A 24,096-nucleotide genomic window follows, 5' to 3' on the forward strand; every position below is an offset into this window, starting at 1 on the left:
TTGATATTGAATATTATACGTATTATTAATTGAAATCATATATATACATATAGATTTATAATAATATATGTTTGTATATATATTCTTTTTGATAGTACTTAATTATTCAGTTTATTATTTTACATATTGGATTTTAATGATTCAATTACATTTTATTATTTCCACTACATACATTTATATATATATATATATATATATATATATATATATATATATATATATATATATATATATATATATATATATATATATATATATATAAACAATTGTTCTTGAATCATCGGGCACAGTCAGAAGGTAATTGGTTATATGAACATAGTTCCGAAATTTTCAAGACTCACCGTTACAGACTTTGCTTATCGTGTCGAAATCATATAAAGATTAAGTTTAAATTTGGTCGGAAATTTCCGGGTCGTCACATTATTGTTGACCGTCTCACAAAGTCAGCTCATTTCTTGCCGATTAAGGAAACTGATTCGATGGAGAAGCTTACTCGTTTGTATTTGAAAGAAATTTTTTTTCCAGTCATGGTGTCCCCGTATCTATCATTTCAGACCGAGACAGTCGATTTACATCGAGGTTTTGGCAATCCTTACAGGAAACAAAATTGGATATGAGCACTGCTCATCATCCACAGACGGATGGCCATAGTGAAAGGACCATTCAAACGTTAGAAGACATGTTGCGAGCGTGCGTTATTGATTTTGGTAATGGGTGAGATAGATACTTGCCAGTGGCTGAATTTCCTTATAATAACAGTTATCATGCAAGTATTAACGCCGCACCATTTGAAGCTCTGTATGGTAGAATGTGTAAGTCTCCTATCTGTTAGAACGAGGTTGGGGATGCTCAACTCTCAGGCCAGAGTACATGGTGGTTTATGAAGACGGTTTCTGTTGTGGCAATGGTTGAAGGTTGACAGAGTACATCCAGGTAACTCCGTTCATTGTATGTTAGGTTGCCGTCTAAGATTGACATGGCATCTTGGTTTTCTAGGCTACCGTCAATCTTAGACATGGTACCTATGTTCTTGGTAGATGATTGAGACATAAAAACGAGTATCTTGATCAACGGATCAATACCGTTAGCTCTGATACCATGTTAATTTAAAGAATGTAATGAACTTATCTCTGTATTGAATTGAAATAATATTTGATATAAATTGAATTGTGTTCTTTACAATGAAAAGCTAAACTATTTATGAAACAATAAAGAATGGAGCTTTGTTACTTTTGAAGGAATCTACTTTTGACTAAAAAAGAAAATAGCCGTTAGTCTTCTCTTGGTCAACTCTGGTCAACGCTGGTCAACTCTTTACATGAAATGATGAGCTGAAAACAGTTCTAATCCTTTTATTTCAACATAAACAACATTCTTAATTGCCATTACATCAAAGAAAGAAAGACCTTGCTAACACAAGTTCATGTACTTTCGCCAACCCAGTAACTAAAACAATCCAAGTGAGTAAATGTCTCTCAAACATTTCATCGAACACTTTACGACATTCACGTAAGGGTAATGATATTTTCACTTATGTATTTGATAAATCCACTCATCATGCATAACGTATTAATACCGTACATACATGTTAAGCATAATTATGATTGGATTTATTAAAAATGTGTGAAAAGATCAACAACCTTCACTTAAACACCCACAACTATCGATAAAAGGTGGTCCAAGTTACTAGAGCTATGGACCTTAAAATGATAAGTTATTCACCATTGTTATAAACTTCATATATCTATACGAAAAACATGTTATGTTCATCAAACAGATACTCACACATGGATAACATTTATCTATCTAACCTTCAAGTTCTGCAGAAGATCGAGGTGAAACTCAGAAAGTGATTTCAGCATGGCTTTAGGTTTCAAGAGCAAGATAATAGCTTTTTTTTCTTTCTAGGCTGCAATGTTATAATTTGTACATATCTTGGGGGATTTACCCTTTTCATCTTGTACACTCTATCTGTATGACAACACACACACACACACACACTATATACTTGGATATCTGCTAGTCATTAAATTAACTTATCTTCAGGCAAGTTAGCATGAAGACGACATCAAGAATAACTTTCCGGTAACCCCTATATAAAAACAAAAGTGAAAAGGAGAAAGGATGAAAAGTAATATTAAGCATTTTTTATGGTCTATCTGTGGGTAATTAAACAAAGATCTTGAAGACAAACCAGCCTATACGACCATCTCACAACGAAAAAATTTGATGGCAATAAGTTAAATTCTAATGTACAGTTCTTCTATTGTAACAAGTAATACCAACGTTATCGATTAAAAACCTCATTTGATTGGCCAATCAACCTGCATTGTTGTTCCATTACTTATATTCCAAGATCCATCTGCAATCCCATCAAATAGTTGGTTCCAACCCCATGCCGAGTAGCCCTGTAACACCCCGCTTTTCCGTACACGCTTAAAGGTACACACCTAATCAATTATACGTCTATAACTTGCTCGTTATGTGGCTAGGTTAGCTAACATGTCAGTTACTTGATAATGTGTGCGAATACAAGTTTATACATGGGCTTTGCTAGCGTTAAGTCTTATGAGACTATTGTTGAAGGTTAGGCGAATATATGAAGCGAGATTTAAGTGTACGAATTAAATAAAATCAAATTTTATTTAAGGTTGTCGAAGTGTCCAGGTGACGGCCAATGCCGCGCCGCGACACATTGGGCCGCGCCGCGGCATATAAAGCAAATCCAGATCAGCAATTGGATTAAGAAGGGTCGATTTTCCCCTTATGTGTCGCGCCGCGACAAAGGGGTCCGCGCCGCGGCATTTCAAGCGAACCAGGTTCAGAAAGTGGGTTAAGAGAGGTTGTTTTTCCTTCGTAATGTCGCGCCGCGACATATAGCGCCGCGCCACGACAACTCTGCAGTTCTGACTCCGATTTTAGCTCAAATTGAATGACTTCAAGGGGCAAATTGGTAATTTCGCGTATAAATCAGATGGGAGCATTAAATCCCAACCACTCATCCATTTCATTTATTTCTTTTCTCTTTTCTTTCCAATTTCTCTCCCAAAACTTAAAACCCAATTGAATTAAAAGCAAGATTTGAGAGTGAAGGATTGAGGGTTGATCTTTGGAGCAAGAATTAAAGTTGTTCCTTGTGTCTCTAGCTACGCGTTGATAGTCTCGGTAAGTTCTAACTCTAAGTTTTGAGTTTTAATTAGTTTATGCTAGGGTTTTGTTCATTTGGAACTTATGTGACCTATTTGGGGTTAAAATGGGCTAACTTGGGTTGTGTTGAGGAAAGAAAACCCAAATGGCCATAACCTAGGGTTTGGTCTTATGATTTGGGGTTATAAATGTTAAATGGCGTTTTTAATCACTAACACGCTTGTTAAAGTTGAAAGAGATGTTATTTGGGTCATGTTTGACAAGTTTGGTAGTGAAAATGTTAAATGGATCCAAAATGGGCTAGTTGACCTAGTTTGGGTGAAATGGGTATGAATTAACCTAAGTTTGTGTTAGTTGATGTTAGTAGACTTAATTTACTAACTTTAGTGATTAAAGTCGGGTCTTGGCCATTTAAGGGCGGTTTTGGTATGGTTGAGTCATTTAATGCGAATTGGGTCATTAAATGCTCAAGTAAGTGTAATGTGGTTAATTCCACTAGTTGTGTATTCGAATGTGTACTTATGTAATTAGGTACTTTGCTTTGAAGCCGTCGGAAGCATTTAAATCATCACCGAAGTGTTAAGGTGAGTGGAATAATTATATGCGTAGGTATATAATATATTTATTTGTGGTAGCGTGAGATGTGAAGTGTCGAGGTGTTAAGACACCACGTTTCACGTGACGAGTGAAGCATCGAGGTGTTAAGATGCCACTCGAGGTGAAGCATCGAGGTGTTAAGATGCCACCTAGGAGTGAAGTGTCGAGGTGTTAAGACGCCACTCCATGTTAAAGGGTGAAGTGTCGAGGTGTTAAGACGCCACCCGAGGGTGAAGTATCGAGGTGTTAAGATGCCACCCGGGGGTTAGTGATACGAGGTGCTAAGTACACTAATGGATGTTATGAACACCAATGGGAAATTCGAGTACCATCCCTTATACGATTGGTTAACCATGGTTATTGTGTTGTAGTGTAAGCATATTATATTGTACGGTTTGTATATATGCTATTGCATTGCTAGCTTGTGATATTGGAAGTTTATAGTTTATAATTGAGATGATAAGCTAATTGTGTTGCTAGCATGTATACGGTATGTGTTTAAGTGTTTGCAAGTAAGTATATTATATATGTACGTGTATAATTATTGCATTCACTAAGCGTTAGCTTACCCCTCTCGTTGTTTATCTTTTTAGTCGCAGTTACGGATAAGGGCAAAGGGGTTATCGGGCATTAAGTGGCCCTTGATGATGTTTTGTTGAAGCTTGGAAGTTGGCCTAATGTTTTGGGTAGTTTAGTCCCAAACCATGCTCGAGTGTCGTTTGGATTATAAACTATCAATTGTAGTGGGTCAAACTTGTATTGAATTTGATTAATGGCCTTCGTGCCTTTTGTAAACATTTAAATTGTTGTACGTTTAAGTGGATCTTGTGGAATGGTTTACATATTTAATTGGCGCGTAAATGTGTTGTATAAAAAAAAAAAATTTATCGTGTGGAATACGGGTTGGGTTGTTTCAAGTGGTATCAGAGCATGGTCTAAGGGATTTAGGCGACTTGAGATAGGCGCCTAGACTTAGACTTTATTGTGTATGCGCGTTATGCGGGACTTGTAGGAGACGGGTCGGACCGGGAGTTGATTAGTGCTTAGGTTTATGTGAACTAACCTTGCGCTAATTGTTTTGTGTGGTGTTAGCAAACGTCAAGCAAGATAGACGTTGTACTAGCGAGTTAATGCGACGTGCTCGCGTAACAATGATTAGCTACCATTGTTACGGGTTCAAATCGTGTCAAACAAGCAATGTACGACGATTGTTGAGCAAGATGGGGTAGTGTGTTGTATATGTATATACTTATGTGTTAAATCCTTTTCGTCTCGTTGTTTAATCTATTCCGTCTTATAGAATGAAGATGAGAAACGGGCATGATATTAACGGCGAAGGTACTAGTGAAGAAGTCGAGTTTACGGTCAAGGTTGAGGCCATTTTGAAAAGGCATCATGAGGCTTTTCTCGAGGACGTTAAGAAGATGTTCCTAGATACGATTGACGAGCAATTAGTCAATGTGGTAAAGGAGCAAGTTAAGGCCGTTCTTCGCGAAGATAATGTGGGAAGACGGGACTTTTTCTATAAGAATTTCAAGGACTCTCAACCTCCCTCTTTTGATGGTGAAAGAGATCCTCTTAAGAGCGCCCGTTGGATCTCCGATATGGAGGGGGCCTTCCGTACTTGTGAATGTCCTCTCGATAAGAGGACAAGGTACGGGTGTAGTATGTTGAGGGGCGATGCCAAGTTGTGGTGGGACGCAAAGCTCCAAGTTTATGGTGAAGAGCAATGCATGGAATTCACTTGGGATGAATTCAAGTCCGAATTTTTCAAGGAATACCGAACTTCGGCCGATCTTACTAGGCTTAAGGACGAGTTACGTTCCTTGAGGCAAGGGTCGATGGATTTGAACACTCTCAATTCCGTGTTTTTATCCAAGACCCAATTTTGCCCGGAGTACGTCGGGAATGATAAAATGTTGAAGGAAGATTTCTATCGAACCTTGAACGACAACTATCAAGATAAGATTAGTGTGAACGTAGTGAAAAGCTTTGATGAGTTGTTTGACATGGCCAAAGGTTTCGAGTCGCTCATCTTAAGAAAGTGTGGTTTTACTTTTGGCAAGAGAAAAAGTGAAGGTTCGAGCTATTCAAACTTTTCGAACAAAAAGAACAAGAAAAGTTCCGAAAGTGTCAATAGCGTGAAGAAGGGCGCTTCCGGTGGTTTTACTTTTACGTGCTATAATTGTGGACAAGCGGGTCATATGGCTCGTGATTGTCCAAAACCATCTTCCGGAAACAAGCTCACTTGTTTTAATTGCGGTAAAGAAGGGCATAAGAAGCCGGAGTGTCCCGATTTGCGCAACGATAATGTTAAGCGTCTAGAGAAGGCGGCGGGTACGGCTAGGGGTCGCAACTATTTGATGACCAATGATGAGGCCAAGCAATCCAATGAAGTCGTCTCAGGTACTTTCATAGTTAACTCTAATCCGGCACGGATACTTTTTGATAGTGGGGCTAATTTGTCCTTTGTGTCGCCTCGATTTGTGCCTAAGTTAAATAAACCGCTAGTTAAGTTAAGTCATCCGGTAGAAGTTGAAATAGCGGATGGCAAGACGGCGCTAGTGGTTGATGTGTGTAAGAATTGTAATGTTGTATTTGGTTCCGAAACGTTTAAGATTGATCTTATTCCAATGACCGTGGGCGACTTTGATATTGTCGTTGCTATGGATTGGCTCGATCGTTATAGAGCCGATATTGCATGCCATGATAAGTTTATTCGTGTGAAGGCCCCAAGTGGGGGAGAGTTAATTATTCATGGTGATAAGCGAAGGAGACCGGTGCCGCTATGCACTTTTGCACGGGCACGTCGTTTTGTTGTTACCGGTGGCATGGCTTTCCTTGCTCATGTTGTTGATACTCGCAATGAGCCACCACCTATTCGTGAAATTTCGGTTGTTAGTGAATTCGAAGACGTTTTTCCGGACGAATTACCGGGTGTTCCGGCGGAAAGACAAGTTGAGTTTCGTATTGAGTTGGTTCCAGGAGCTACTCCCATTGCTAAAACTCCTTATCGTTTAGCACCAACGGAAATGCAAGAGTTGTTAAACCAAACCCAAGAGTTGCTTGAAAAGGGTTTCATTCGACCGAGTGCTTCTCCATGGGGCGCTCCGGTTTTGTTTGTGAAAAAGAAAGATGGTAGTATGCAGATGTGCATCGATTATCGGGAGTTGAATAAAGTGACGATCAAGAATCGTTATCCATTGCCTCGGATTGACGATTTGTTTGATCAACTCCAAGGTGCAACGTATTTCTCAAAAATCGACCTACGGTCCGGCTATCACCAAATGCGGGTCCGTGAGGAAGATATTGAGAAAACGGCTTTTCGAACGCGTTATGGGCATTTTGAGTTTGTGGTAATGCCTTTTGGTCTTACGAATGCACCGGCGGCATTCATGGATCTTATGAACCGAGTGTGCCAACCTATGTTGGACAAGTCGGTAATTGTGTTCATTGACGACATACTCGTTTATTCGAAGAGTATGAAGGAACATGAACATCATTTGCGGTGTGTGTTAAAGACGTTGCGGAAGGAGAAGTTGTATGCAAAATTCTCAAAATGTGAATTTTGGCTAAGGGAAGTTCAATTCCTTGGCCATATTGTGAATATGGACGGTATTCAAGTAGATCCGGGGAAGATAGAGACGGTAAAGAGTTGGGGACGACCGACTACGCCTACGGAAATCCGAAGTTTTCTCGGATTGGCCGGGTATTATCGTCGGTTTATCCAAGACTTTTCTAAGATTGCTTCTCCATTGACGAAGTTGACGAGAAAGAACACGAGATTTAATTGGGAGAACGAGCAAGAAATTGCTTTTCAATTGTTAAAAGAGAAGTTGTGTCAAGCTCCGGTGTTAGTGTTGCCGGAAGGTGTAGAAGACATGACGGTCTATTGTGATGCGTCTTTAAATGGACTCGGGTGTGTTCTAATGCAAAGAGGTAAAGTCATCGCTTATGCCTCTCGACAATTAAAAGAACACGAAACGAGATATCCGACTCATGATCTTGAGTTGGCGGCGGTTGTTCATGCGTTGAAAATTTGGCGCCACTACTTGTATGGTGTCAAATGTACGATTTATTCGGATCATAAGAGTTTGAAACATCTTTTTGATCAACGAGATTTGAATTATCGTCAACGTAGATGGATGGATGTGGTGAAAGACTACGATTGTGAAATACTTTATCATCCGGGTAAGGCGAATGTGGTCGCGGATGCGTTGAGTCGAAAGAGTCAACATCCGGCGATAAAAGTGGGGTCGTTACGTTTGATTATTACCAATGATTTTCTTGAAAAGCTTGGTGAGATCCAAATAGAGGCTTATGTTCACAACAAGCATACGGAGCGAATCGTGGGCCAATCGGAGTTTATTACTATGGGTCCGCGTGGGTTGTTGTCCTTTCAAGGAAGGGTGTGGGTGCCTAAGATGGGTGATTACCGACGAGTGCTACTTGATGAAGCACATAAGTCAAAATACTCCATTCATCCGGGCGCGACGAAAATGTACCTTGACTTGAAGAAATATTATTGGTGGCCGGGCATGAAACGTGATGTTGTTAAGTATGTTGAACAATGCGTCACGTGTTTGCAAGTTAAAGCTGAACACCAAAAGCCGTATGGTATGTTACAACCGTTAGAAATCCTGAAATGGAAATGGGAGCACATTACCATGGATTTCATCACAAAGTTACCTAAAACGGCGAGAACCCAATTCGATTCAATTTGGGTGATAGTCGATCGATTGACGAAAAGTGCCTTGTTTCTTCCCATTCGGGAAGCGATATCGTCGGAAACCTTGGCTAAGTTGTTTATCAAGGAAGTGATCTCAAGGCATGGGGTTCCTATATCTATTGTTTCGGATCGAGATACCCGTTTTACATCTCGGTTTTGGGAAAAGTTTCATGAAGATATGGGTACACAATTGAAATTGAGCACGGCGTACCATCCTCAAACGGACGATCAAACCGAACGTACGAATCAAACATTGGAGGATATGTTACGTGCGTGTATTATTGATTTTGGTGGTAGTTGGGACGAGCACTTACCTTTGGTGGAATTCTCGTACAATAATAGTTATCATACTAGTATCGGGATGCCACCGTATGAGATGCTTTATGGGCGAAGGTGTCGAACCCCGATTTGTTGGGGTGAAGTGGGTCAAAGGGAAATCGGGAGTACCGATTTGGTCTTAGAAACGAATAGCAAGATTGATATGATTCGAGAGCATTTGAAAAAGGCTCAAGATAGACAAAAGTCGTATGCCGATAAAGGTAGAAGAACGATTGAGTTTCAAGAAGGTGATTTGGTGATGCTTAAGGTTTCTCCATGGAAGGGTGTGATTCGGTTTAGGAAGCGAGGAAAGTTAGCTCCTCGGTTTATTGGTCCTTTCAAGGTATTGGCACGTGTTGGTGAGGTTGCTTATCGATTAGAGTTACCCGAAGAACTTGCGGGAATTCATAATACGTTCCATGTTTCCCATCTTCGCAAGTGTCTTGTGGATGACTCGACTTGGGTGCCATTGGATGAGATTACTTTGAATAACAAGTTAGAGTATGCGGAAGAACCGGTTGCAATCCTTGATGAAAAGGTTAAGATGTTGCGGAACAAGGAAGTTAGAACCTTCAAAGTGCAATGGCGACATCGAAAGGGTTCCGAGTTTACATGGGAATCCGAAGAGTTTGTTTTGGCTTATCTTCCAGCTTGTCATGCGGCTTGGATCGCGAGGACGCGCTCCGATCTAAGTGGGGGAGAGTTGTAACACCCCGCTTTTCAGTACACGCTTAAAGGTACACACCTAATCAGTTATACGTGTATAACTTGCTCGTTATGTGGCTAAGTTAGCTAACATGTTAGTTACTTGATAATGTGTGCGAATACAAGTTTATACATGGGCTTTGCTAGCGTTAAGTCTTATGAGACTATTGTTGAAGGTTAGGCGAATATATGAAGCGAGATTTAAGTGTACGAATTAAATAAAATCAAATTTTGTTTAAGGTTGTCGAAGTGTCCAGGTGACGGCCAATGCCGCGCCGCGACACATTGGGCCGCGCCGCGGCATATAAAGCAAATCCAGATCAGCAATTGGATTAAGAAGGGTCGATTTTCCCCTTATGTGTCGCGCCGCGACAAAGGGGTCCGCGCCGCGGCATTTCAAGCGAACCAGGTTCAGAAAGTGGGTTAAGAGAGGTTGTTTTTCCTTCGTAATGTCGCGCCGCGACATATAGCGCCGCGCCGCGACAACTCTGCAGTTCTGACTCCGATTTTAGCTCAAATTGAATGACTTCAAGGGGCAAATTGGTAATTTCGCGTATAAATCAGATGGGAGCATTAAATCCCAACCACTCATCCATTTCATTTATTTCTTTTCTCTTTTCTTTCCAATTTCTCTCCCAAAACTTAAAACCCAATTGAATTAAAAGCAAGATTTGAGAGTGAAGGATTGAGGGTTGATCTTTGGAGCAAGAATTAAAGTTGTTCCTTGTGTCTCTAGCTACGCGTTGATAGTCTCGGTAAGTTCTAACTCTAAGTTTTGAGTTTTAATTAGTTTATGCTAGGGTTTTGTTCATTTGGAACTTATGTGACCCATTTGGGGTTAAAATGGGCGAACTTGGGTTGTGTTGAGGAAAGAAAACCCAAATGGCCATAACCTAGGGTTTGGTCTTATGATTTGGGGTTATAAATGTTAAATGGCGTTTTTAATCACTAACACGCTTGTTAAAGTTGAAAGAGATGTTATTTGGGTCATGTTTGACAAGTTTGGTAGTGAAAATGTTAAATGGATCCAAAATGGGCTAGTTGACCTAGTTTGGGTGAAATGGGTATGAATTAACCTAAGTTTGTGTTAGTTGATGTTAGTAGACTTAATTTACTAACTTTAGTGATTAAAGTCGGGTCTTGGCCATTTAAGGGCGGTTTTGGTATGGTTGAGTCATTTAATGCGAATTGGGTCATTAAATGCTCAAGTAAGTGTAATGTGGTTAATTCCACTAGTTGTGTAATCGAATGTGTACTTATGTAATTAGGTACTTTGCTTTGAAGCCGTCGGAAGCATTTAAATCATCACCGAAGTGTTAAGGTGAGTGGAATAATTATATGCGTAGGTATATAATATATTTATTTGTGGTAGCGTGAGATGTGAAGTGTCGAGGTGTTAAGACACCACGTTTCACGTGACGAGTGAAGCATCGAGGTGTTAAGATGCCACTCGAGGTGAAGCATCGAGGTGTTAAGATGCCACCTAGGAGTGAAGTGTCGAGGTGTTAAGACGCCACTCCATGTTAAAGGGTGAAGTGTCGAGGTGTTAAGACGCCACCCGAGGGTGAAGTATCGAGGTGTTAAGATGCCACCCGGGGGTTAGTGATACGAGGTGCTAAGTACACTAATGGATGTTATGAACACCAATGGGAAATTCGAGTACCATCCCTTGTACGATTGGTTAACCATGGTTATTGTGTTGTAGTGTAAGCATATTATATTGTACGGTTTGTATATATGTTATTGCATTGCTAGCTTGTGATATTGGAAGTTTATAGTTTATAATTGAGATGATAAGCTAATTGTGTTGCTAGCATGTATGCGGTATGTGCTTAAGTGTTTGCAAGTAAGTATATTATATATGTACGTGTATAATTATTGCATTCACTAAGCGTTAGCTTACCCCTCTCGTTGTTTATCTTTTTAGTCGCAGGTACGGATAAGGGCAAAGGGGTTATCGGGCATTAAGTGGCCCTTGATGATGTTTTGTTGAAGCTTGGAAGTTGGCCTAATGTTTTGGGTAGTTTAGTCCCAAACCATGCTCGAGTGTCGTTTGGATTATAAACTATCAATTGTAGTGGGTCAAACTTGTATTGAATTTGATTAATGGCCTTCGTGCCTTTTGTAAACATTTAAATTGTTGTACGTTTAAGTGGATCTTGTGGAATGATTTACATATTTAATTGGCGCGTAAATGTGTTGTATAAAAAAAAAAAAAAAAAAATTTATCGTGTGGAATACGGGTTGGGTTGTTTCAAGCCCACAAAAAACCAGTAATCAGTCATAGACCGATTGTGTAATTTTAAATTTTGTATTAAAGTGATTGTAGCCGATTGGTCAAGAAAGTAGATATCTGGTAGAACTTCAGGGTGCTCGTTTTTAAAAGAAACAAGAGGCAGTCCACGTGTTATGACGGGACCACCGTAAGATAGTGGGGTCTCTTTTAATGATTCGAAACCATCTTCGAGTCCTGAGATGGTATCCCAACTAATAAACTTGTTGATGATCATACCTTGAAATCCACTACTTTGATTAACTTCCACTATCAGAATTTTGGATCCGGAAAATGGATATACGTCATGAAGTTTTTGTGTTGCGATAAGTACGGAACCAGGTAGTATGTCGTGTCCAAATTCACTGGACATATGAGGTTTAACCTTATTTTTTGTCTCTACACTCTGGGTCTGGTGTTTTAGTAGAATCTTGTTATTTTCTTTTGAGAGTGAAACACCCTCTTGTATTACAGGTTCTGATGCAGCCTTAAACGTTTGCTCATTCCAAGTTATGTCTTCATGTTCAGTCCACAAAATACCTTCAAAAAAAAAAAAAACATGTATCTTAAACGCATAAGGAGTCAGATTTGCAAGATAATAGAATTTCATGATAGAAAAGAACTGAAAAATAAGAAATTTTGAAGATTATTACCTCGCTCGTTGTAAATCCAATGAGAATTGCGACCTTGATCAGCAATAAACTTGATTATATTAGATACTGATATCTCCCCCTCATAAGAGATTGCTTCCGTCCCTTCTGCTGGATATAACAGCAGAGAGGGGTAAAGATCCCTCTGCATATAGAGAGTACTTTAATTAATATGCATAAAACTACGAACTAATTTATTAGTAAAGTAATGCATTCAAATAATAAGGTATCATTAGAATGATATCATCTGGTAAACAAAAATTTATGCTATCAGAGTTGATATGATGTGAAAATTGTGTATCATGAATCAAGGTGCGATACAAAAAAGTACCCAAAAAAAAAAAAAAAGCAAGCATTGAAATCTAAATATACCCTAGTGGAAAGTGTAAAAACAAAATTAGTAATGTCCAATATCTCTATAAGGGATGCTTAAATACATCTTAGAGGTTGAACGGATATGTAATATAGATCAATGACTTTAGTAGCAAACTACAATCATTTTCTATACAAACCATCATATAGATCACCGGAAGCTTCAACTGAATATTATCCACACCATCTGCAACACATTTAATCTTCATGAGCAACAGATTGCATTCTTTCTTTTTTCTTTTGAACCACATTCTCAGATTGCTAGTTGTAAGATAATAGAACAAACTAAGCATCCGTTCTTCTGATATAAATTATTGTATAAAAAACTTCAAGTAAAAAGGATCAGCCCCAACCTCTTCTAGAAACCCATGTTATAGTAAATTATAGTAACCAATGGATCAACTTATTATATAACTATTTTCAATTAGTTATATCATAAGTTCAGCAACAACGCACCAGTACAACGGCATAATATGATAAACATAATTAACATATAAGAAACATTGTACGACTCTAAATCACTTACCATTTCTTAACGAGGATTGATCATTCCTATATTGACGTTTTACCATATTGCCATAACTCTTCAATGCTCGATATACTTCACGAACGACAAGTTCTGTTCTCAGACAAAATCCACACGAGCTACTAGTAAATATTACTAAAACGTCGTCCTTCCAAGCATTTTCGGCACTAATAGAACCAGATCGGTTGCCAACAACCAAATCCATAAATGTATGAGCACTAACACGTGGTATCGAATCAACCTCGTGAAAATCTTGAATAACAAACGGTGGGTGTGGAGTCTCTTTTGAGTCGGGAACAACAGACTTTGAACGTTGATATGGTAAAAGGCTTCCGTTGAAAAACAAATCAAGAAAATTAGATACGGAAGAAGAGCTAAAATCAGCCTCTTCGGGATAAACATAGTGTTGATGTGAAAGAGGATCAATAATTACTAAAGACGGAATCTTTATCACACTAGTTAGACCTTCAAGTAACCGAAATTGTCCATCGACGAAGAAAAAAGAACAGTTGTACGTGGGTCCCGTTTCAACTTTCTTTTCAAAATCTGCAATTGGGTCTTCTGTCTTTACAGACAACTGAGCACTTGTATCAGTAATCTTCTCACTAATCTTCATATCTTTCGGTAAAGTGTCACTACTGATGACACCTTTTATAGATTGAACGTCTGTTTCTGACATTGAGACATCGATATCGTCAGATATTAACCGAAAGCCGACATCCTTAGCAAGTGAACTCAATTTTCTTTGTTTCTTCTGCTGAAGAACATACGCCAAGACTTCTTGCAAGGAATTATCTTGCAAATGTGAAGCAACATCGTCAATAGTAATACGACTACCGTCTTTCAAGGCCATGATAGTTATCTTATCATCTAGTGCAGTTACCTTGTGAGATGATGTTGACATCTCTAGTTTAGGATGTTGGGAAACAGTCTTTTGTGGATTGACGGTTTTTGATTTAAACGGCATGTGATTAGGTAGTGCTAGTTCTCTCAAGACAGTAAGAGCTTCGATGCTTTTTCTTCTAATCTTCGAGGAATCGGATGATCTGTCAATGAAAAGGAGTACCGATGGTCTATCTGATGGTAAACCGGGATTAAACCCATCCTCGTCTGCTTTAAGCTGCATTTCCAATAATAATAAAAAAATCATCACAATGATGATGAAGGACTACATAGAGACCTGATTAGGCTCCGAAAAAACTAAGTAGAATTCATACTTCTTTTTATACATGGTAGATTATAGACGATGAGATTAGGCTGTACTAGGGACCTAGAAGACACCAGCAAAACAAAATTGGCACAACAAAAAATAAGAAGTTATGATAAATTAGCCAAGACCCATATGTTACTTTAATTATACACACATCATGATAGATCTCAGGTACTAACAGTTTCAAGAGGTACAAGTATTATCTACGTAAGCAAGATATTGCTGAATAACATCCTAGAAAATTGTCACACTCGTAAAATGATTACTGAGAACAAAAAATAAACAATAACAATACTCAATCCCGCACATTTGAGGTATGGGGAGGTGAGATGTAGACAATCCTTCATCTACCCTAGAATAGAAGAGAAGTCGTTTCTCTAACCACGAGTCGAGAAAAAAATTCTCCACCCACAGGAAGAGAAAGTCATCCCTCTCTCTACTCCAGGGTAGAGAGATTGCTTCCGTGAGGACCTCCGGCAAAAAAAAAAGTTTATAATATATAAACAGAAAAGAAGAATAATAAAAATAAAAATGAGACGCCATGGAAGTGGTAGAATCAAATTTCCATGAGTTTTAAAGCCTGCCTGAAAATCAATTTAGGCTCTAAGTGGTAGTCAAGTCGCCACTAAAATGATTACTGAGACTTGGCATTAAAAATGTACACAATCAGTGCCATAGTCAACACAAATACACATCAACTCTGAAACAAAAAGTCATAATCCAACTTTCCTGCAGCAAGTCATCCTAGGTGAAGGGGCAAGATCACATGACCAACATAGTTAAAACAGTATAAACAAGAATTGGACTTCTATGAATCACCAAACTTATAAGCCCAAAAGCAGTGTTGCAGAGCTCGGAATTACTCGGCGAGTACACGGATTTTGCAACTCGGGGAGTACTCGGCAAGTACTCGGTCAAACTCAGTGAAATTCAGTTAACCTCACCCAAAACTCGGGATTACTTAGAAACTCGGCCAAGACTTGGTCAAAGTCACTTAAAGTCAAACTTAGACAACATCTGAGTACTCCCCGAGTACTCCCTTAAAAGTACCAACCGAGTACTTCCCGTAGCGATCAACCCAACCTTGCCCAAAAGAAGATGAAATTTAATATTGAAAATGAACGATAATATATGACTGCATCTCTGATTAACAAATTAGTAAAAAACAGCAAGTGTTCAGAGAGCAATCAGATATATGAACCATAAGCAACGGTGAAATATAGTAAGGTTATAAACTTGCCTCCATAATTGGTGATGCATCAATCTCTATAATCTTTTTAAAATCACCCCCTCCTCTAAAAACCTTTGCACATTCAGGACATCCGTTAGAGTAAAGCATCATCAACCATGAACCAGTAGTATCTCTCAGTAATTTCTGATAGCTACACGCAGGGATACATATGTATAGACACAACAACATGGCTGCATCATCCCAACATAATACAAAAGGCACCCAACACTGGTTACCCAAATGGCACATAAAACAAACTAACTAAACAAGGTCAAAGTTCAAAAGGTAGCTTAAACAAGCATTTTGTAATACAATCAACCAGAAATATAAACAAGCATTGCATAATTAAATTCCCATATAATAAATAATAATAATAAAAAAAGCAATACCTAATGAGTAACAAAAACGACGAAGAAACAATAATATAATTTAAACATACCACCAAATCACAATTTCCTGATTCGAAATCGAGCACTTTAATAGCCATAAACCATCATAACATCTATTTCGAAATTGAAACTGTGATTCAATCTTTTGCAGTTGAACATGGTAATTTTGCTGTTAACATTTTGACATTATTTTGGAGTACTATATGCATGTCCAAGATGGTTATTAAACTCGGAGACATCAATATATCTGTCATATTTCGGCCGTCAAGATAAACACACCTCATAGCTTGATAACCTTTTTGATAAATTGCAGGAATTAAGAGATTATGATGATCAGTTTATGTAAAAGAACTTGTATTTTTGTAATCTGAATTCATACAATGGTTTTCCAAGTCTGTTCTTATAGACATTAAATCTAACAGACACTTCTAAAAGAGGTATGGATCCAAATAGACTTTTCGTATGCCTGAGAGACATATTAAATTAACGTGGCTAATATGTTTTGATCCAAGTCGGGTCATACCCAATAAAAAGCTTACCGACACCTTAATCGTATTTGATCTTAGCGATTGGATCGTTGATTAAATTACGCGACACTTGGAATTTAAGAAAAATGGTTTTCTAAAATAATATTACTTGATGTGTATATAAATTATGGAATAATTTATATAATAAGAATTTAATTATTTATAGGTTAAATAATTAATAAAGTTAAGTTACATATATAAAATAGGTTTTATAAAATAAAGTAAACATAACAAATAATATGGAATTTTATATAATTGGTTTTATAAATAATGTATACATAATTTATAAAATGCAAGTTTATAAAATTTGTTTTATAAAATCTAATTTTATAAAAACAAGTTTATAAATTATGTCAAGTATTATAAAACTATTTTATAAACAAGATGGGAGTGGCCTTGGAGTTGTAAGCACACATGCTAGAGATTCCATTACTTGGTCATGCTTTTCCATTTCCATATACATGCATGTTCCTTGACTCAAACACACACACACACACATACAACTACATTTCAAGAAATTGCAAAAAAAATTCTACTCTTTTGTGCTATTTGGCCGTGGCCTTTTTGGGTGCCAAAGGGAGTTCTAAATTTTGTTTTGGAAGTTCAATTCAAGTGTTAATAAATTCTAACCAAAGTACAAGGTGTTGGTATTAAAATCTTGGGGTATTACAACTTGAGGCTTCACATTTTGGAGCTTGATTCATCATCATCATCTTCACTATCAATTACCAAGCTTGGAGTAGGTATAACCTCCTTACTATCTTATAGTTTGTAAGTATATTTCACAACTTGATCCTATTTGGGATTTAACTTTAAATGGTTAAAGATTAACATGTTCTAAAATGGTAATACTTACATGCTTCCGCTTTAATTTGATTCTTAAAATGTTTCAAGTATATGTTATGAACTTGTTAAATCCCAACAATGGTATCTAGAGCTGAAGTTGTTGAAATATGCTTCGAGATGGTTATTAAACCCACTATATTTTTGCATTTTATGAACATGCATGAAATTAGAATGGGTGGGTTTGTATTTTGGCCGAATTCAAAAGGGTCCCAAAATGGGTTTCGGGCTCTTCCATTTTGGTCATATTTGGTATATGTTAATGTTCACAATCAAGGCCTTGACCTTGTGTTTGAATGGATGTTTGTTTGGTTAATTTGTTATTCATTCAATTTGGTTTGTAATAATATTTATTCAATTGGTTTGTAATATTATTCATTTGGTTATGTAATTTATTTTATATTTGGTATGTAAAATAGATTAGGTTGTATTTTCATTTTCTAGAAAAATGTATTAGGATATATTTTTTGTAAAAGATGAAGATGCAAGATGAAGAAAAGGAAGATGCAAGATTAAGTGAGAGATTTTGAAATCTCCTACTTTGTGTTATAACCCATTGACCGGTGGCATTTTATTTTCGGCTAAACAAAATGCCTACCAAAAGGCTTGATTGTGAACATATTATTTTGCATGCATAGTTGTTTTGTATGATTGAGGATTGTGCATTTTATTACTGCAAGTTAATTACACAAGTTAACAACAAGCAAAACGGCATTTAAATGGTTAAATTGAAATGACAAAAGGACGTTAATAAATGGTTATTAAGAACAAGAAAAGGATTACACATATAAAATGGTTTATATCAAAGTAATGAAATTGGCTTTAGTACATGACATGAAAAATGGATTTTCACATGAACCACACACTAAATGCATGTTAGTGTATGGTATAAAAGTTTTTTGAACTAGAATAAAGAAACCTTAAAACCCTTTTACACACTAGGTTAACAAGTTTAACGCCATCCATTTATGTAAACACTTAAACATGTTAGGGAACTAATAATGGGATAAAGGTCAGCTAACTGTTATAAGCAAACTAATATGATTAAGGTGAATTTCACATGCTCGTGGGATAAAGGTCACCTAACCACTTGTATGTTAAATTTATACGTTTACACAAGTTGGATGACTTAATTTGGGAATCATGAACTTAGGGTCACCGAAGCATGAGGAACAACTAGGCGTTGATAGGATAAATATGCCATGCAAAAGGATTGCATGATCCTATACCTTAGAAGTTTCAAAGGGATTGCAATTGTCATATAAATGACTACCTAGCTAAATTAAATAACGGGATAAAGGTCACCTAACCGGAATTTGGTTTACCGTTGGATTCTAAAATTTAATATATCAATTGAATTTAAAAGGGTATTGATCGTTAAATTAAAAATTGATACTTAAACAAACTTTGTTAAATTTTGTAGATGGCCGCCAATAACAACAACATTCCAAACGTACCAATCAACTTTAATAACTTATCATTGAGGTCCATCCTCGAAAAGGAAAAACTTAACCATACGAACTTTATGGATTGGTACCGCAATCTTAGGATTGTTCTCAAACTTGAGGATAAAGCGTATGTGTTGGAAGACCCCATTCCCGACCAACCCGAGGAGGATGATGCCGAAGGTATAGCATATTGGGAGAAATATTACGCCGATTTGGTGCAAGTTTCTTGCCTTATGCTTGGGACCATGATCCCTGAACTCCAAAAGGACTTCGAGCATCATAGTGCATATGACATGATCACACAATTGAAGGAGATGTTCCTTCAACAAGCTCGTGTTGAGCGCTTTGAAACAGTTCGAGCGCTTCATGCATGTTGAATGGACGACTCCCAATCTGTTTCATCTTATGTCCTTAAGATGAAAAGCCTAATTGATTGATTGCACCGTCTAAACTGTAACGTGTCTAATGAATTAGGCATGGACCTTATCCTCAACTCTTTGTCAAAAAGGTTTGACACATTCATGTTGAATTACAACATGAATGGTTGGGATAAAAGCATTGGCGAATTGCATGGCATGCTCAGGACGGCCGAATCAAGCATGGGTAAAAGGGCTTCACCCGTGCTTATGATAAATGAAGGCAGGTCTAAGAACAATTCCACTTCTAAGCTAAAGGTGGCTAAGAAGAAAAGACCCGCTTACCATGGCAAGGGTAAGGGAAAAGGGAAGATGGTTACCCCAACCAACAAAAACAAGAAGCAAAAGGTTGCCGGACAAGCAAACCCCAAGGAATATCCGTGCTTTGGTTGCGGTGAGATGGGTCACTGGAAACGCAACTGCCCGATCTACCTAAAGGAGTTGAAAGAAAAGAGGGATGCAGGGCTGATGTTTGCAGAGGTGTATACGAAATAGTTAAATTTTTGTTGTAAAATACTATTAAATACGAAACAATTTTACACAAGTTATTTATTTATTTATAGAGTGGATATACCAAAACCTTGCTACAACACTTATAGACAGTGTACCTAATCTTACAGTAGTGTAGTTTTTAGTAAGTCTGGTTCGTTCCACAGGGAGATAGTCAAGTTTAACGCTATATTTTTAAAACTATATTTGTATAAATATATATATATATATACATAAGTAATATTATTATTATTATTATTATTATAAAAGGGGGTTTTTACCGTTTAATGACCGATTTGTCGATTTTATGTTTTAAGTTGCAATTAAAACCTAATGTAAAATATTAAAAAATAAATATAACTTAATTTAAAGCATAAAGTAAATGACGATAATAAAATTGCGATAAATAAAAGTGTGATAAATATAATGACAGTAAATAAAAGTTGCGATAATTAAAAAGTACGATAACTAAAAGTGCGATAAATAAAATGACAGTAAATAAAAGTGCGATGAAATATGAAATAAAGGAATTATGCTTATTTAAACTTCCGTAATCATGATGTTTGATGTGTTGATTTTAGTTTATTACCATGGGTTAATTGTCCTTTGTCCTGGATTATTCGATATGTCCATCTGGTTTTTGTCCATAACAGTCCATCAGTCATAAATATAAAATGCGAGTGTCCTCGTCAAATTATTCTTATATCCGAAGTCAAATATTCTAACTAATTAGGGACTTAAACAGTAATAAGGTTTTAATACTTTATTATCAATTACACCAAGTGTCCTTGCATGTAATCCACCCCTGTTTTAATGAGTCCATTGACTATTAATTCATTCTCGTGTCCGGTTAAATGAACAATTATTAGTATTTATAAATATCCCGCCCATCGTGTCCGATCTAGTGTATATGGTTATTTATAGATACGTCAAATTGTAAATCTCTATATTAAATTAACGAACTATCATTCAGTTAAATAAATATAAATCCCATTCATAGCCCATAGTCCAATTTTCACAAGTGTCGTTCTTTTGTCCAAACCCCAATTATGGTCCAAAGCCCAATTACCCCGTCTTTAATATTTAGCCCAACATCATGATTGTTTCGATTTAAATAAGCATAATAATAACTTAGCTACGAGACATTAATTTAAAAAGGTTAAACATAACTTACAATGATTAATAATAGCGTAGCGTTACACGGACAGAATTTCGACTTACACACTTACAACATTCGCTAACATAACCTTATTATTATTAATCTTAAATTAAAATTAAAATTATAAAATATATATATATATATATATATATATATATATATATATATATATATATATATATATATATATATATATATATATCGTGAGAGAGAGATTAGAAAAAGATGTGTGTTAAATTCGGCCAAAACACGCAAAATTTAAAGATGTGGCCAGATTTTGGGAGCCATGCGATCGCATGAACTTTGTTCTTCCAGGTCATGCGATCGCATGCCTAGCTGGATCCAGCCCAAATGCTTTTGTTTGATAGTTTGCCGACGGTTTTAATAAATATATATAATTTATATATAATTTTCAGAATTATTTATATATTATATTATATTTATGTGCATAGTTGACTTGTAATTTTAGCTCCGTTGTGTTGCGCGTTGAGAGTTGACTCTGGTCGCTGTTCCGAATTTTTGAACGTCCTTGCGTACAATTTAATATCTTGTACTTTGTGTTTCACGGCTCGTACTCTTGTAACTTTTAGACGTTTCTCATCAATAATTTGAACCACTTTGATTGTACTTTGTACTTTTTAGCTTTTTGGTCGTTTGCGTCTTCAATTCGTCGAATCTGTCTTTTGTCTTCACCTTTTATTATTTAAACGAATATCACTTGTAAATAGAACAATTGCAACTAAAAGCTTGTCTTTCTTGAGGGATAATGCTATGAAATACATGTTCGTTTTTAGCATTATCAAATATTCCCACACTTGAGCATTGTTTGTCCTCAAGCAATATAGAACTTGAATATAAACATACTTGAATCACTTCATTTATTCTTCACACTTTGTACATCAGTGATTTTAATACGGCGGTATGAACAATGATAGTAACGTTGTGGTTTACAGTCCCACATGACTATGAAAATTTAGATTCTTAAGGAAATTGGATCTTTATGAAAACATTTGATCTTTTTGAAAATTCAATCTAGATTTTAACCTAGACAAGTTTTCCAGAATAACCCTTTACCGGTGTTTGCAAAATGTTTTTGTGGGTTTGGTGGGTTTCAGATTTGAAAATTTTAGCTCAAAACTTATGGTTTTGTGTCACCCAATTGCTAACCTTGTATTAGGAAAGCAACACGTCTAGTATACTTGCTCCGTATATTACCTTTCGGTAAACTACCGTCCGATTGTAAAGGAAAGCATTGAACAAGCAACTGTTGAGGCAATGTCCCGTGACATGCTTTTGATTATGGTCTATATCGTGTCGGATGCAATTACTATCCTTTGTAGGAGCAATAGTAAAGATCTCCCTATAGTTTTTCGGTCTGGCACAATGTCCTGTCTTCGACCATGCTATGCAACCACCGTTCTTACGGTTGACACCCGATTTGGTTCAGGTGACCTAATGAATTCCAGGTGAATTCCTAGGATTTTACGTTCAATGGTAATGAACGCATTGAAAATAGGGTTTTCAGAAAACAAATCGGTTTGTAATTTGATCAAAATATTTTCTCGTTCAAGCTCGAGTTTAGATATCATCGAATTCCATGAGTTTGTAATTCTCAATCTTTAAGGTCAATCTCAAGGATTGAGTAATATTAGGCTTAAAAGCTGATTTTTGATCTTTAAGGAGATTATCCTTTCTGGGGATCTGATTCATTAGTCTTATAAGCTAATTTGCACGGTGCCCCCCCCCCCCATTGTACGAGACAGATCCTCTCATGGTTAGGATAAGTCTGACCACTTGGCGACCCTGTTTGATGCCGAGGTCCGTGGATTTCCAGCTAATTTTCGAGAAAACTTTTCAAGCTTTTTCATAAACTCTACAACTGATCTGGACGACAACTTCCTAACCTAAATCAAGAAGCGCGTGTCTTTTTCTCTCGGAAGACTTTACTTCCCTTTAAATTTCATTTATATTACAGTAAACTGGGTAAAACTGATTAATATCGTCCAAAACAAAAGTATCTTCAATTATTTGTACAAAAATATGTGATATATGTTCTAAATAACTTGGTAAATTTTTCCCACACTTGGCTTTTATTTTCCTTTCTTTGCCTTTTTATTTTTCTCTATTCCATTTTAAATGAATTCAAGCGTTTTGAGTTGTTTCTCAATTTATGTCCTTTCCGAGGTAACAATAATTTCGATGTTAACCCCTAGTTTTATCGTTCATAAATATGTATAAACATAATTTTGAGTTCATTTAGTTGAAAATTTTGAAAAATTTTACTAGAATTGGGTAGTCAGTATATAAGACTAGGGTTGTTCTTTATTATCAGAGAGCACTAGATTCTAATACAACTACTATGTTACTAGTATTTTTAATGGTAACCAAGTGTATAAGTCAAAAATTTTAAAAATCCGAAAGAATTTAACCCCTTCCCATACTTAAGATCTTGCAATGCCCTCATTTGCAAGAAATCAGTAGCAATTTAAATTATTGAGAATGAGTAGCGTAGAAAAATGATTAAATTTTACCAAAGTTTCCAAACATATTGCCGTTTGTTTGTTGAATGATAAATGGTGCACATCATTTGTTCATTCCGTCTTGTTGTTACATCACATTTGTTTTTCGTATTGTCGTCAAAATTAGTAGCTTTTGCTGAACTTAATACCAGTCTTTGAAAGTTCGCTGTTTTACCCTATTGTGTACAATTGACAATATACATACATACAAATAATAACATGCATGGTAATTTAAAATGAGACTTAACATCCCACTTTCAAATTATAAATACGAAATATTAGTAACAAAATAAAAAAAATGTTAAAAATTACATAAAAGTATCACAATATTATATGTTTTAAACATATGTAAATAAAAATAATAAAAGATAAAAATCACCAACGGAAACTGTATCAATCTGGATAGGGGTTCCAGTTCATGTCGTCGGTCGGGTTCCACGGTTAGTTATAGGTGTACAGATAGGCTTGGTTGGGGTCGTAGAGAGTAAATGGTGGTCGCATATCGGGCTGGTGTGGCAGATAGTAAGCAGGTCGGGTCGGTACGTAGTT

General features: G+C 36.7%; 1 protein-coding gene across 1 annotated transcript; it reads right to left on the minus strand.

Moving 5' to 3' along the window:
• Positions 1-849: 849 nt before the first annotated feature.
• On the minus strand, positions 850-14,442 carry LOC139860102 (uncharacterized). The gene is made up of 5 exons (XM_071848875.1): positions 13,317-14,442; positions 12,931-13,091; positions 12,422-12,563; positions 11,738-12,308; positions 850-1,090 (listed from the first exon to the last, which is right to left on the minus strand). The coding sequence occupies exons 1-5, from the start codon at positions 14,440-14,442 to the stop codon at positions 850-852; spliced, it is 2,241 nt and encodes a 746-aa protein (XP_071704976.1).
• Positions 14,443-24,096: the final 9,654 nt, after the last annotated feature.

This window comes from Rutidosis leptorrhynchoides, chromosome 7 (assembly GCF_046630445.1).
Source record: "Rutidosis leptorrhynchoides isolate AG116_Rl617_1_P2 chromosome 7, CSIRO_AGI_Rlap_v1, whole genome shotgun sequence".
NCBI lineage: Eukaryota > Viridiplantae > Streptophyta > Magnoliopsida > Asterales > Asteraceae > Rutidosis > Rutidosis leptorrhynchoides.